Genomic DNA, 15,158 nt, shown 5'->3' on the forward strand with positions numbered 1-15,158 from the left:
ATCTTACTGAAAGACTGACCCCATCTACGAGCCTGATGAAAACAATGAAAGATACCCACATAGTTAAATGCAGTATAAGTCAGAATTTTAAGAACATGTTATGATGTCATCAAACAGGTATTTAATGCTATACTAAGCATCACTAAGACTTAGTCATGACAATAGGCCATAAGAAAACTCAGGAGTTTGGGAAGATCAGTAGCTTACCATATAGCAGAACACATTAACACAGCCTACTACCAAAACACCAAGTGTGGATTTTTCTTTCCTTTTTTTTTTTTTTTTTTCCTCCCCAAAGGATTGAACCATATAAGCAAAAGCAATACTGGTCAGACCAGATGATAATGTAACATAACCCATCAGAGACAGGTAAAGTTTGTTCAGGCAAAAGAACAAAGAGATATTTGATGATGGCATTTGGCTGCTTTCCAGGTTGGAAATTAGAACAAAATAGGTGTCCACAGTCATTCTATCACACCACCTTACTTCTTGTCCAGAATAAAAACCCATCCTAGTGTTCTGCTTCAATTCCAAATACACAACTGCCTGGCTGGGAAGGATCACTTCTACAGACAATTAGCAAATAAAGTTGACAGTCACACTGTCACCATCATCCCTGTCATCATGACTGAAAGGAGATCCATTGCCTGAACCCTAGAGCAGCCTCAACACTTCCTAGGCTGTTCCCAAAACACCACTTGATGGCTAAACTGAATAGTTCCCAGAGTTCACAGAAGTCAGACGACATTAAAAGTAATTATGGAAAAGTGACAATTCACTAAATCCTTTCTGCTGCCCTGAGCAGACGGTTCCTGTGCACGCACATACAACAAAACCATGTCACAACCATGTGTAAAACGAGCAGAGCAGGGCCCAGGCACTGCCAGCACCAACGACCATCTCTTGCAACCACCACCTGCTGCAGAAGGAAAGGATGCACTACATTGCACAGAAACCTGAGCAGAGATCACACCATGAAAGCAAGACAGTATTCCCAGCTTAAAGGAATCCAAATCTGGCAACACGTGATGTCAAGTGTTACAAACACAGAAGGCAGAAGGCTTGAATTCAGCATGCTGCCGACTAACTTCAGTGACATTCAAGAAGTTCGGGGAACTCATTTAACAACACAAAATTACAAATTACTATAATATTTACTATTTGCCTTTTCTAAAACTATTACTATTATAATTTGGTCTAGGAAAAAGAATTAAATAAGAGACTACAATCAAGGCAGGTATAGGTTAGTTTAGAAAGCAACACTCATAAACTTAGGGTTAGTTTTTATTATTGTTTCTTGGATCAACCAGAAAATGTTTTTTCTTATAAACTATGCACTTGACACTTAAAATTACACGCAAAATGTTAAATTCTGTCTGTTTCTTAAGCATTAGAATTTCCTTTTTCTACAAGTTAAGGAAACTTGACAGTAAGAAAGATTAAACAACTTTAAGTATGCATACCCCCAACTCAGCTGTTTTCCCCCTTCTAAATTGTGATATTAGAACCTTGAAATAGCAAAGTAAGCATTTCTGTTTTCCAAAATTCACTGACAAAGGACTTGTCTTCCCATTTTTAAAACTTCTCTGTTTACTATCAGTCTTACCCAGAAAAGAAACTGACAGTAACTGTTTAGGCATGTCACTTTCTCCATCCCTTCTTCTGCCATAAATCTGGAAGGGCTTTTCTCCTGACTCTTCCTTTCAACTACTCCAACCACCTCTTGCTTACTTGTTCAACAGCAATTAAACAAGTCCACAGAAGACAAAGATATGAGAAGCAATTTGAAAAAACCCTACCAAACAAACCAACATAACCAAAGCAAAATATCCAAGTCACCAGCTGTAGCTCAAGAAGTCCTTAAGCCTCAACCTGCAGGAGTGCAGGGAGAAATCTGGGAAGGAAGTGGGACTGTTCTGTTGTAGCTTTCTTCTCCAAACATCTGTTCCTCTTTGATGTACTGTGGGGCTGGATGGACACTCGGTGACAATCACTACAGCTGCTGTCAGCCCACTTGATAAAATTCAGGCAATGCTGACTCATAATACTGAGTGTTTTCCTCCTGATCATGCCCTTCTTTCACTGGCTGTCTCTATTTCCTCTTCTAATCCTTACTTGAGAAAGAACTCATATCTATGCATTTCAAGATAAGCCTTAAATCTTTATAAGCATAGAGTGCTGTACAATTGTGATCAAAGCTAACAACTCACATTGGGAAAGTCACATTTATACAAAATATTTTAATGCTATCTACAGTAAGCCAAACAAGAGCAAAGTGCCATCTCTTTTAGGCATGCGAAGCAAAGTGAATTATAAAAAAATTGACTTTTTTGCAAATATTTTTGGAGATAAGTAAAACATATTGAATATTATTTATCCTCCTTTGCATCAGTGTCTCCTTTCTACATCTTTTGCATATGATCTATGAAAAAGAAAGACCTATCCTAGACTGATGTGGAATGCAACGTTTTGATGCAGGCAGTGTTAATGGCAGCTCAGTCTGGAAATTGAAATCGTATAAACCAACTTCTCGTTTGCTACAAAATTGCTTTATCAATGCGGACGATTAGCAGGTGTTACATGGAAGCACAGAAGCACGGCCATAACCGAATAACTAAACCTGGAATATATATCAAATATCCAGACATTATTATCGACTTTTTGCCCTCATTATATAATCACGTTCAGGCCGATGCAGCACGAGTTCTCGCAATTGAAAATTGAAAATTATCTCGCCCAAGCCTGACAGACCCGCGGGCTCCCGGCTCGGCGTACGCCGATAAGCCAAGGAAGACTCGCCCTCTGCAGACAGAGCCGCCGGAGGCGCCCCGGGCCGCGGCCCCTCCCGCGGCCGGCGCCTCAGGGCGCTTCCACCGCGCCCGCTGCCCACCCGCGTCCCGCCGGGCCGAGGCGGAGGGGCCGGGACACGCCGGCCCCGCGGCCCCCGAGCCGAGCAGGGCCGCGCAGCGGCCTCCCCTCACCCCGCCCGGCGCGGACGCGCCCTGCCCGGCGGCGCCGCCCGCTCCGCCGCCCACCGCGCCAGGAGGGCCCGGGCGGGGGCGGCCGGCGCTGCCCCGACACGGCTCGGCCCGGCCCCGCCGCCGCCCGAGGGGACGGGACGGCGCGGCCGCGATCTCCGCGCCCCGCCCGGGCCCGGCCGCCCCCCGCCCCCCGCGGCGGGGCCGCGCGCCCGGCGCGCCTCACCTTGGGAGCGCTGCCCGCGGCGGGAAGCGGCGGCGCGTGCGGGCATCGGCGTCCGCGCCCCGCCGAGCCCCGCGCGCCGCTCCGCCGGCCCCGGCTCCCGGGCCACGTCCCTGCCCGCGCCGCGCGCAGGCGCACCGGGCGCGCAGCCGCCGCGAGGGGCAGCCCCGGCCCCGCAGGCCCCCCGGGAGGGGAGGGCGGCGGCTCTGCGCTGCCCGCGGCCGGCCGGGGCCCCCGGCCCGCCGGGGAGAACCCACCGGTGCCGCTCCCGGCTGCCGCCACTGCTCCTCGCCCCGGGTCTCGGGGGTCCCGGTGCCGTACGCTGGGAGGCCGGGCGCCGAACCGTCCCCGGGGCGTGCGGGTCGCTCGCGTGCCGCCCCCGCGCAGGTCGCCCGCTGTGTCACCGCTGCCGCCCCCCGGCCCTGAGCCGAGCCCCGCACGGCCCCGGGGCACCGCGTCCCCGCCGCCCGCGCTCGCTCCTTACGGCAGCGGCACCAAGGCACCGCGCCGCCGCCACACGAGGTGAAGCCCCTGCTCGGCGAAAAGCTGGGGATGTGGTGTCATCAGTGTCTGCCCAGGCATTTCCACAACGCCGTCTGGACGCTAGAAGCTGCGTACAGTAACGCGTTCTCCGGGAGCACCGCCGCCTCGGGCTAGACGGGCTCGTCCTTGCACACATTTGTCAGACACGTTTCAGCCAGATGCCGATTAGGTTACACAAACAGTTGAGAGACTGCCTGCCCGGAGCAGCTCCCCATCTAATCATGAGCACATTCGCCATTGTCCTTCTACAGTGAGTAGAGACTCCTAGACAAAACCATCCAGAAATTTTTATTTGGGAGAATTCTAACAAAAGCTTTAATAAATAATTTTTATTTTAAAAATATTTATGAAAATTATTCCAACGCTACCAGAATGCATACAGTACTCTACAACACTGCCTTATAGCCAAGTATGCAAAGAATACCCTTTTAAAAAAGCATACTGCAATAGCAGGAATAGGTTATCGCCAGACCTTCAGCCAAACTCTTTTCCATTGAAGTAAGGCTGTCACTCCTGCAAGCAATAGCAAAAAAGTCCAAAACAATTTCTACAAGTGACAACATGGGTCGGTCCCATCACAGACAACAGCTTTGCTGCCTTGCATCCTCTACAAACAGGGAGAGTCCCTGCTTGCAGGAGATTCTGCTCAAGCATCAGTTTTGCTAGTTCAAGAGACTCACAAGTACTAGACATTGCTCTAAAACCCCTGCTTGATACCTTGCTCTCCAGAACACACCTAAGTAAAAGTACCACATACAAGAGAAATTGAGAAATAGCATTAAAGGAAAAAAAGAAAGGCTTGTACTTTTCCCCTATCAATGTGTCATGAATAAAAGGTACTTCATTAAAGCATGGAAAATACTAGCTTTTACCTTAACGTGTTCAGAGTGTGCATGAATAGCAGCCACCCTTCCAACAAACATTGTTACTAAAAGCCAGAGGGAGAAATGGCCATTCACCCTGAATTTGTAAGAGAGGCTGGGGGTGGGGCTAATAAACCCAGCTGGAGTCTCCGTTTTGCAGGGTGGCAATGAGCGCATGGGTGTGGTAGGTTAACAGGCTGATTTTTGCTGTGGTGAGCTATTTAAGGAGTAAAAAGTCTTCTTACAGAGAGCAAGAAATGGATTTTGGTTTTCCTTGTTTAACAAAAAGACTAATAAGTCTTGCTTATGATACCATTGTCTGTGAGGCATTTGGCATGGAAGCAATTGCCCAGTAGTAGCAGCAGACTTTTTGAAGACCATGGATTTATATACCAGAGGGGAGAAAAAACAACGTGCTCTGCTAGAGATACTTACTGAACAAATTGAAAAGCACATAGAATTCTGAACTTTCTAAAATTCATTCTTAGATCACAGAATCATTTTTCATTTAGGTTAAAAAATCTCCAAGATCATTGAGCCCAACTTCTGATCACCACCTTGTCGATGTGGCCAAGGCACTAAGTGATCCTGCCATTTCTTGAACTCCTCTTTGGATCTTGACCATGCCAACTCCCTGGGCAGCCACTTCCAAAGCTTAACCACCTCTTCAGTGAAAAAATTCTCTCTGCAATTGAACCTGAACCTCTCCTGGCACAGCTCAAGGCTATGTTCTCTTGTCACTAGTTGCCAGGGAGAAGAGGCCAATCTCCATATTGCTACAACATCTTTTCAGACAGCCAAATTACTTCTGAACCTAGCAGGTCTCTGCCAAGTAGCAACCACACTGGTACTTGTTTGATGCAGTAAATATTTATTTTTTCTTTCATTTTCTTGGTTATTTCTATCAAATTAATATTTTTTAAAAATATTGGCTTATGTATCACTAGCAAAGTGGATTGTTGGTATTTTTTAGTGAAATGAATGAGCATAACCAGACAAATACATCAGGAATGATGATTCACTATTGTCTGACAATGTTTAGAAACCTGATACTAGTTCACCTGTTTGATCCAGTGTGTATATATGTGCAAGTCTATACTCTTGCTTTAATTCATCAAATATCAATAATCCCAAGCAGCTATAATTGAGTATTTAATTGAGATTTTGGTTGGTTTGATGTTTTTAATTGCTTGCTGCTTGATTGGTTGTGAGAATTTTCCCTAGAAAATGATGGGAATTAAAATCCTGTAACATATAAGTGATTGGTGACTTTTTAAAAGACCAAATCTATTGATTTTTTCTGTTTAAGAACCTCTTCTTTGTGATATATCCTTGGCTAATAACTACCCAGGCATTTAACATAATGAGACTTCATCATGCATTATGTGTAGACATTAGATGATAGCAATATTATTTTTTTCCTCAGAATTGTGTTTCTCTGATACCAGAGAATCAATTAAGTTGGAAAAGACCTCTGAGAGTCAGAGGTTAGGCTAAACACCACTTTCAGCTAAACCATGGCACTGAGTGCCACCTCCAGTCATAAACGTCTCCAGAGAGGGTGACTCCACCACCTCCCTGGGCAGGCCATTCCAACGTCGAATCATTCTCTCTGTGAAGAAAATCCTCCCCAACATCCATCCTAAACCTCCCCTAGAGTGCAGCTTTAGACTGCGTCCCGCTGTCCTATTGCTGGTTGCCTGGGAGAAGAGGCCGACCCGCATCTTGCTACAACCTCCTCTCAGGCAGTCGTAGAGAGTGAAAGAGTCTCGCCTGAGCCTCCTTCTCTCCAGGCTAAACCGCAGCGCCCTCAGCCGCTCCTCACTGGATCCATCGATTCTCCAGACTAGTCCCAAGCTCCGTTTCCCTTCTCTGGACTCTCTGCAGCACCTCAGTGTCTCTCCAGAAGTGACGGGCCCCGGCGGCAGGCAGTGCTGGAAGTGTGGCGGGGCCCCGGGGCCGTGCTCCGGGAGCTCCGGGACTCGGCGGGCGGCGCAGGGAGCGCTCCCGGCGGGAGCCGCCCGTGGCCGGCGGCGCCGCTCGGACGGCTCGCGGTCGGTCCGCCGGGCCGGCAGGGGGCAGCACGGCGGGCGCGCGGCCCCGCCCCGTCGGGCAGGGCAGGAGCTGCGGCTGCGCGGGGCGCGCGGCCTTTTCCCGTTTGCTGCGGAGAGCAGTCGTTGTGCGGAGCGGGCCCCGGCCTCAGGGACCGGACAGTGCCTGGCACGATGGTCGGTACCGGCACGGGGGGGTTTGGGGGCATCGCGTCCGTCGTTCCGCGTCCGCCGCACCGCGCCGCCCGCACGGATGAAGCCCGATTGTCGCGGGCTCGGGGCGGCCGCCCGGCGCCGGCGTGGCAATGGCTGCCGTTCTGCCGGGGCTGCGCCGCGGGCGGCTCGAGGGGCTCCGGCCCGGCCCCGTTACCGGCTGCGCTGCCTCCGTGGTCTGCGTCCCGCTGGGTCCCGCCGGCGGCGGCTGGGTCGGGGCCGAGCCGCGGGGCCGGGGCTGATAGAGCCCTCGGTGCCCTGCGGCAGCCGCGCCGGGGTGTGCGTGTCGGGCTGGCTGAGGGCGGGGGGCTACGGGGGAAGCGGCGCCGTGGCAGAACGTGCCGGAGAAGTCACTGGCTGTGCGAGAGTGACAGGAAATGAGCACGGTCCCTGCTCCGGTCCGTGCGGACGGGCCTTCAGTTCAAAGATACTTTGGTAAAAGATACGCTTTGTTTTTTTATTAAAACACTGGTTCCTATGGGAGGGGTAGAATTTATGGGATTTAATGTGCCGGTTGGTTTTTATCTAAACACAAGAAAAATCTGTTTAAATCCTGATTGAATTATATTCACGGCACGTTTAGTTAGAATGGTCTTGGCTTACAGGGTTATATGTTAATAACACGTAGTTTATGTTTCTTATCCAAGGGGTTTGTGAAAGTTGTCAAGAATAAGGCGTACTTCAAGAGATACCAAGTGAAATTCAGGAGAAGGAGAGGTATTATTAAATTCCCTGTAACACACAATTAAGTGGCCTTGATGAATATTCCTACTTTGTTCATGCATTTTGCACGCTGCAACTGTTGTTTTTCAGAGGGGAAAACTGATTACTATGCTCGGAAACGTTTGGTAATTCAAGATAAAAACAAGTACAACACTCCTAAATACAGGATGATTGTGCGTGTTACCAACAGAGACATCATCTGTCAGGTGAGGCCTGCGGTGTTTGCGTGAGGGCAGCACAGAGAGGGAGGCTGGGGGCACCAGGGGTGTTTTAGGCCAGATCTGCACAGTGTTTGTATTGTAAAACAGCTCCTTAGAGGAGGACAATCTTCATTGTTATCACAACTTCAGTTGGAAACGGTGTGCATTGTAGAAAAGAAGTTTTACAAGTGTTAGCACTTTTGCTGTGAGGTTATTTGCGGTGTAGGATTGTACTGCTTTAATGGTGCTGGGATAAGTAGAACATTTTTGGGAGAGGGAAGACGTCTTGGTTTTGGAGTTTTTTCCATATTTAAAGAGCTTCAAAAAGAGGCCTTTTTTGCTTTGCTGAAGACAGCCAAGTTGATAGTGTGACCTGTCAACCTGCATTGACTTGTGCTGTATCTGAAGGTGCCTTCTCGTTTGAGACTTCTATTTCTGTGATGTTATGTGGCTCACATAAAGCACTGAGGCATTATGATGGCTTTCCGGTGAGATGAAAGGAGACTGGTGAACAGGAACAGTAGGCACTTTTTCATGGTCATTAATTATGTGGCTGTGTGTAGCATCATATTTTTTTGACTAATTTTGAAGTTAAATAACCTAGGAACGTTTGTTGTGTCATAAGTATATGTTGTTGAGCTCAAAAAAGAAACAGCTAAGTTTAGCTTCTTTTTTCATAGAGTAGTTATCTGTTGAGAACAGTCAGTTCAGTCATTAATGAGGTAATTTTATCTTTGAAACTCAAAATGAAAATCAGTGGTGACAGGGGCTTACATCTGACTGATAGTGCCTTTCCAGTATGTCAGAATCCTGCAAAAAAGGGACAACGTTTGGATGTAGAGAGGAGGTGTGAGAGTCAAAAGGAAAAGGTTCTGTACATGAAAGGAGCAGCAGAAACATATCTGGTAGTTCTATTGTCCCACAGGAGACCCTGGGGTGATGATGGCCTCACACCATGATTGATAAAATCATTCCATAAGGTTACTAACAGTATTACCACAAAGTGCTGCATGCTTCTTGTATTTTTTGAGATGTATCAGGAAATGGGACAGAATTCATCTGCGTTCGTAATGATTCTTTGAAAGGTTGCTTTTATAGGCAGTTTCTGGGTTCTTGATCTGTGTGGAAAGGGTTGTTGCTGACAAACATTTTAGCTGGCCTAATACAGATTTGAATTCTTTATACCTTTATTTGAGGAGTTGATTACTTCTTTTGCAAAAACAAACCACAAGGGGAGGGGAACAAACAAACAACCCCTCAACAAACCAAAGCAGCAGCACTCCTTGAGCCTGCACGCAGAGGTTGGCAGGCTTTTGCACGCTCGGATTCAGTGTTGGTGTTGACCTGAGCATGTGTCAGAGGGGCAATGCCGGGAGCCCCAGGGGTGGGGCACTAACGTTTGTGTGTTTGTTGCCAGATCGCCTATGCCAGAATCGAGGGGGACATGATCGTCTGTGCTGCCTACGCCCACGAGCTGCCCAAGTACGGTGTCAAGGTTGGCCTGACTAACTACGCGGCTGCCTACTGCACCGGCCTGCTCCTGGCACGCAGGGTACGTACGGCACGGCCGGGGCTGCTGCTCTGCCCCCTCGGGGAAAGGAGGGACCACGGCTGACAGCCCTGTGTCAGCACACCTGGGGCTCGGGGGTGCTCCACATCGTAACTTCTGCTCTTTACCATTAGAGATTTGATGTGTCTTGTGATCGTCAGGTCACGGTGAGAGGTATGACAGCATGCAGCCTCAGCTTCACTTTTATGTCTCAGCCCTTAAGTTTGCTGGAGAGAGGGAGGACAAAAATGTAAGAAATGCACCTTGTAGAGTCCAAGAACTTGTAAACAGCAGCCATCCATTTTCCACAGGGGTTCATGAGTTAAGTTGTAAGTTTAGTGGTGTACCTGTAGGAACAGAAGGTTGGAACTGAACAGGCACACTTACAGTGGTGGTTGTTAGAAAGCTTTATTAATAGTATTGGGTGCATACCTTTTGTAAAGAAATTTGTTTAAAACATGATTCTACTGCAAATTCACATTTTAAAGTAGTGGTAATTCTACATTATTATCAATTAATGGAGGGAATTTCAAAAGTGCATTTTCTTTCCCCATAGCTTTTGAATAAATTTGGCCTCGATAAGATCTATGAAGGCCAAGTTGAAGTCACTGGTGATGAATACAATGTGGAGAGTGTGGATGGGAAGCCTGGTGCTTTTACATGCTACCTGGATGCAGGTCTTGCCAGAACTACCACTGGAAACAAAGTCTTTGGTGCTCTGAAGGGTGCAGTGGATGGGGGGCTGTCTATCCCTCATAGGTAATGTGTGTTACAAAGATTTTTTTTCAGGGTTAGCCTGAGATGCCTCTATATGTGACAGTCTACTTAGACTAATCAGTTTATACTGAAATAATTTTGTACTGACATGGTAATGGTTATGTAATTAGATTCTGGGTTTGGAGGGGTTTTGTTGGTTGGTTTTTAATCTACAAATGCAATTCTTATAGTGCTGCTGGGAATTGTAAAACTGTCAAGAGATGTTAGGAAACTTGTAGAAACTAAAGAGCTATCATGTTGCTTTTACTAAAAATCAAGTGAATGCCCTCATCAGATCTTGAAAGGGTATTTGCTTGGTTTAAGTCTTCACCAAGTTGTGTGCAGGTATTAATTTCACTGTGAAAAAACTACATACCAGGTACAAACTCGCTACAGTTGTCAATACAGCAGTCAGTCTGAGTAGTCCACCTTCATTTAAAATTTCCACGTGGATATTTTGACTGTTATGTAATGCTGACATTACAGCTCAGTGCTACTTTCTGCTAGCAGCAGTGGAGGAAAGAAATCTTGAGATCTGTGTTTTCCTTACCTACCCTCTCCCATGCTGTCCTGTTCTTGGCTAATTGTCCAGTTTTTTTGACTTGGCTGCTACATGATGATACTTGCAGTGACTGAACACACCGTTGTTGGTCCATGGTGTGTATTTGATGTACTGCAGAGTTTCAAGACGGGACTGATGGCAGCTGAGATGAACTTTAGAGGGTCTATCCCTCAGTTATCTGTAGGAGAAGCTGATGTATCAGTAATCTCAGTATGCATCTTGCCTGTGAATTAGAGCCTTACTGTGACTGTCCCTGGTTTCCCAGCACCAAGCGTTTCCCTGGCTACGATTCGGAGAGCAAAGAGTTCAATGCTGAGGTTCACCGCAAGCACATCATGGGCCAGAACGTGGCCGATTACATGCGGTACCTGATGGAGGAGGATGAAGATGCTTACAAGAAACAGTTCTCCCAGTACATAAAGAACAATGTAACACCCGACGGGGTAAGATTTATCCAGCTGGAGCTCGGGAACTTAAATAGATATGCTGATAGGGACTTCTGTAATAATGCAAATAAGTTTGATATGTAAAGTTATGTGACTCATGTGGTATATTACCTGTGCAAAGAAATTTTTTTCCTTCATTAAGGGCTCTATAATATAGTGTAGAATTTCTGAAAGTGGGACCTTGTTGCCTGCCAAACTTGTTAAACTTAAATATTCTGTCTATAAATCCAGGCTTACAGGACCTAAATCTGTGCTGGACCACTTTCCCCTCTCCACAACAAAGAAACTAAATTAGAGGTTTCTGTACAGACTCTGCTCTTTCTTTATCTTGCCCCAGAGCCTGTATTTCTGTAGGTGTAGTGCTTGTCATGCTCTGTAACTGTGAGTGAGCATGTGGTTGTGGGTCAAATCTGTGGTGCTGTTTGTGTGACCCAGAAGGGAATTGTGCTATTCCAGGTGAATAGAGAGAGCCCAAGGTAGCATTTCATCAAAGTCTAGACTGTAAAACATTATATTTTAGTACTGCTTCTCATTTTATCATTAATAAAATAGTAGAAGATGGGTAAGAATACAGAGCTGCTGCTTCTGCTTTTTCCAAGTACTAAACTCCTTCCAGTTGGCTTGTCCTGCCGCCTGTAATATTCTTGCTTGATGTACCTAGTGAGTGATCTTGGAGCTTTAAAACACAGCTCCTTCATATCCCCTTTGTAGCAAACTTCATTCTCTATCCCTTCATTTCAGTGGGGTTTTGAGGTTTTTATAAATTTAACTAGTTACTATTTTTTTCTGACAAATTCTAAAAAGAAAGTAACATAAATGCCAACTTCATCTCTTTTCTAAGCAAACAGCAGTTATAGCTTGTATTCAGATGAAGTGAGTCTAGGACTCGGGTCACTAGACAGACACTTGGCGCTTTGTACATCTAAAAAGTTTTACACAGCTGAGATCTAGTGGTCTTAATTAACCACCAGCAAAATATTGTTAACATTTGTGCCACTATGGAGCCAGAGTTGCCTTAGGGACAGAGCAGCATTACTGCATGCCTGGGGACAATGCAGGCACAGGGATCTTGGATTTTTGATAATCCTACAACAGGACCACTATGATTAATTTAATTTTTCCCCCCCCACAAGATGGAAGAAATGTATAAAAAAGCCCATGCTGCTATACGGGATAATCCAGTCCATGAAAAGAAACCCAAGAGAGAAGTCAAGAAAAAGAGGTAAAATTCTTGTTCTTTTTAACATTTGTGAGACTTTTCTGTTGGTGATATCTTATTTACAGTAAAACAAGTAATGCACTTGTGTCAACCAGCCACGTATTCTGGACCAGATTGAGATACAAGCAGTTCTATATAACTTTGAAGTTAACTTTAGCAGTAGGAATATAAAATTCAAGAGCTCTTAAGTATTTAAAAAAATCAAAGTGAAGAATGCTTGTGGCTTGAATAGCTGGAACAGGGTCTGCCTTCAGGTCCCAGTGTTTTCAGTGGGAAAGCTGCTTCTCCAGATGAGAGCTCATTGACTATTTTGTCAGTACCAAACTATTTAAAGGGTGTGGGAGCAAAGAAATCAAGACACAGCTTTTGCACTGGGCTTGATAATGTCTGTACTTCAGTCACAGAGAGTACAGGATTTACCTCTAGAGAAATTAAAACTGTGCAGCCATGCTTCTTGTGGTGCCCTAACTACAGCCTTAGATCATTATGAGGAAATAAAGCATGTTACAGAAGTGGGAATATGTACTCCACTGCACTCTCAATCACAGTTGTGAGGCACTGCTACTTGTTTGCTTTGGATCTACTGCCCACTGTGCTTGCATTGCAGATGGAACTGTCCCAAGATGTCCCTTGCCCAGAAGAAGGACCGTGTTGCTCAGAAGAAGGCCAGCTTCCTCAGGGCCCAGGAGCGCAGAACTGAGAGTTAAGACAACTTCCACAGTTTTCTGTGAAGCTTTCGAAAAAGCAGCAATAAATTTATTGAGGAAGCAACTGTGTAAGACCAGCTTATTTATATTGTTTATAAAAATAACAGGATATTTTTTATGATCTAGATATCTGTACCTGAAAGGGTTTTTTCCTCCCTTCTCAAAGTACTGTGTGAATTGAGTTTTCTCAGAGAAGAGAGGTGACACTTCAAAGACCAAGGCTGCTGCATCAGAATTACTTCTATAAGATGGAGAAGTAAGTCAGTGTGATTAATCAGTGTGATTAATTAATTGTGGTTAGTATCAAGGAATAAGTATAAAAGCTTGCTTCTTCTAACTAGAGAAAGATTTAAAATTTTTTTAAAGCTCTGTATCTGTCCTTCACAATTCTTTCAGCATACTTCATGTTTAGGAATCTGGATGTAGCTTAGGAAAAAACCAAGAGTAGTCACAGAAGGTTCTAAAGCCTCTGCCCAAAAGTAACCTAAGGCTTTCAGGCACTTGGCACCTCCAAGCTTTGGCTGCTACTGAAACAGGTACTGTCTTGAGCTAAATACTTCACATAATTTAGTTGATAAGAGAATTCACTTTTAAGTTGCATGTATGGGGGTAGGTACAGAGGCTTTGTTAGGGAAATATGAATGAGACTCCCTGGCAGTTACACACCAGAGCCTTTCCCCTTGACTCACCACACAGCCAGACCTTGTTCCCTTCCAGTTCACCCCTGGGGTTCCCTTAGCAGAGCCCACAAAGCAGTTTATTCCTCATGCAGGACCGACTTGAGATGGTCCCTCTGAGGAGCACCCCTGGGCTTTTATACCTTGCACTCACACCCCTCCCCCTGCTGCCAGTCTCCATCTCCTCAGTATTCTCCGGCCTCCCCTCTCCATGTCCATCCACCTCCCCAATCACCAGCTTTGATCCCCTTATCCCACAGGGCAGCTCCCACCCAGAGCCCAGTCCGTTTTCCTCTGCAGCTTGCAGGCTGAGCCACCTGGAAGAGAAGTATTCCTTCATCACCAGCCTTGTCCTGCCCTGTTTCTTTGCCTCCTCCCTCTTGTTTTCATAGGCATTTCTGTGTGCCCGTTCGTTTCCCAGTAGACTCAAACTGTTTGCACAGTTTAAACATGAGTCAAGTAGGCTACATGGAAGGTTTTGCTCTAAGATACTGCTGGTTGGTGTAAATACTGCCATTGGGGAAAAAAAAAAGGAGGCCTGTGATTTATTGTAAACAAAAGTGTATTTTTTTCCAATGAAATCTTCAACTTGATGCCACAGTAATAAAAATGAAGATTCTATACAACAAACTGCACTATTAAACATATTCTCCAGTTGTTAAGATACCCAGTGAGGCTGGGTATTTTAGGTACTCTCTGCCCAAATAGCAGTCACTGTCAGATTTTTTTCACCAAGAACATGACCACTTTACACTTTTAGTGCATTGCTGGTTACAATACTTACTAGTTCATAGTTGGAGCACATTAGCAAGTTCAAGACAATAATTAGCATGAGCATAGTATTTCTTCAACTAAAAGGCTGATGTTCACAGAACAATCTTAACCCAAGCTGCATATTATTACATCTGGTATAGAGAAATTACTTCATTGTGATCCTGTGCTCCAGTGTCGTCATTCTAGGAACGCATTTAAGACAGGATACCTAGAGCAGTTAACCTTTCAAATACTTAAAGCTTGTTCTTACCTCTGCTGAAAAGGAATTAATGGGCCAGGATTCAGAAGTATACAGATAGCTGCCATTAAAATCATAAAGACTGAACAACTTTATACCTAAAGCATTTATAAATCAAACATTCAACAGGTAAGTATTGAGCATGTATTCAGGTGTATTATGGGCATCCAATTCTGCATAATTATGAACACAGATGTAAATCTGAAAGATACAAGGGTGCAGATTAAAGGTGGGAGAGTGGTCATGCTTTGTGGAGTGCCATGATCAAGTGATGTTTATTTACTCATGACTTGAGTCTTAACAGTGACTCATAGATGCTACTAGAAAAAAAAAAATAGTAACACACTGCAGCTCAGTTAGTAACAGCTAGGAATGAGCTGAAAAATCTCTTATAGGCTCCCATTTGAGCAATATTGTACAATCCTGAACAATCCAG

The 15,158-nt window shown here is 45.7% G+C and overlaps 2 protein-coding genes and 1 non-coding gene across 3 annotated transcripts in view; 2 read left to right on the forward strand and 1 right to left on the reverse strand.

Annotated features, from left to right (window-relative positions):
* Positions 1-3,327, reverse strand: part of EVI5 (ecotropic viral integration site 5) — a 72,586-nt gene extending 69,259 nt beyond the window's left edge. The window contains 1 exon segment of the mRNA XM_066325208.1: positions 3,205-3,327. The gene's annotated coding sequence lies outside the window, so the exon portion shown is untranslated.
* A 3,379-nt stretch (positions 3,328-6,706) lies between these two features.
* On the forward strand, positions 6,707-13,097 carry RPL5 (ribosomal protein L5). Its single transcript, XM_066325210.1, has 8 exons — positions 6,707-6,835; positions 7,519-7,588; positions 7,685-7,800; positions 9,212-9,346; positions 9,900-10,102; positions 10,927-11,104; positions 12,241-12,329; positions 12,934-13,097. Exons 1-8 carry the CDS (start codon positions 6,833-6,835, stop codon positions 13,031-13,033), a joined length of 894 nt encoding a protein of 297 aa, XP_066181307.1. The 5' UTR covers positions 6,707-6,832; the 3' UTR covers positions 13,034-13,097.
* LOC136365261 (small nucleolar RNA SNORD21) lies at positions 10,708-10,804 on the forward strand. Its single transcript, XR_010744317.1, has one exon. It is a non-coding gene; the product is annotated as a small nucleolar RNA SNORD21 (small nucleolar RNA).
* Positions 13,098-15,158: the final 2,061 nt, after the last annotated feature.

This window comes from Sylvia atricapilla, chromosome 9 (assembly GCF_009819655.1).
Source record: "Sylvia atricapilla isolate bSylAtr1 chromosome 9, bSylAtr1.pri, whole genome shotgun sequence".
Lineage (NCBI taxonomy): Eukaryota > Metazoa > Chordata > Aves > Passeriformes > Sylviidae > Sylvia > Sylvia atricapilla.

Excerpts from the sequence above, each read along its gene's own strand:
- RPL5 (XM_066325210.1), top strand. Across the intron at positions 9,347-9,899 it reads GCCTGCTCCTGGCACGCAGG|CTTTTGAATAAATTTGGCCT; the intron begins GTACGTACGGCA and ends CTTTCCCCATAG. Across the intron at positions 11,105-12,240 it reads ACAATGTAACACCCGACGGG|ATGGAAGAAATGTATAAAAA; the intron begins GTAAGATTTATC and ends CCCCCCCACAAG.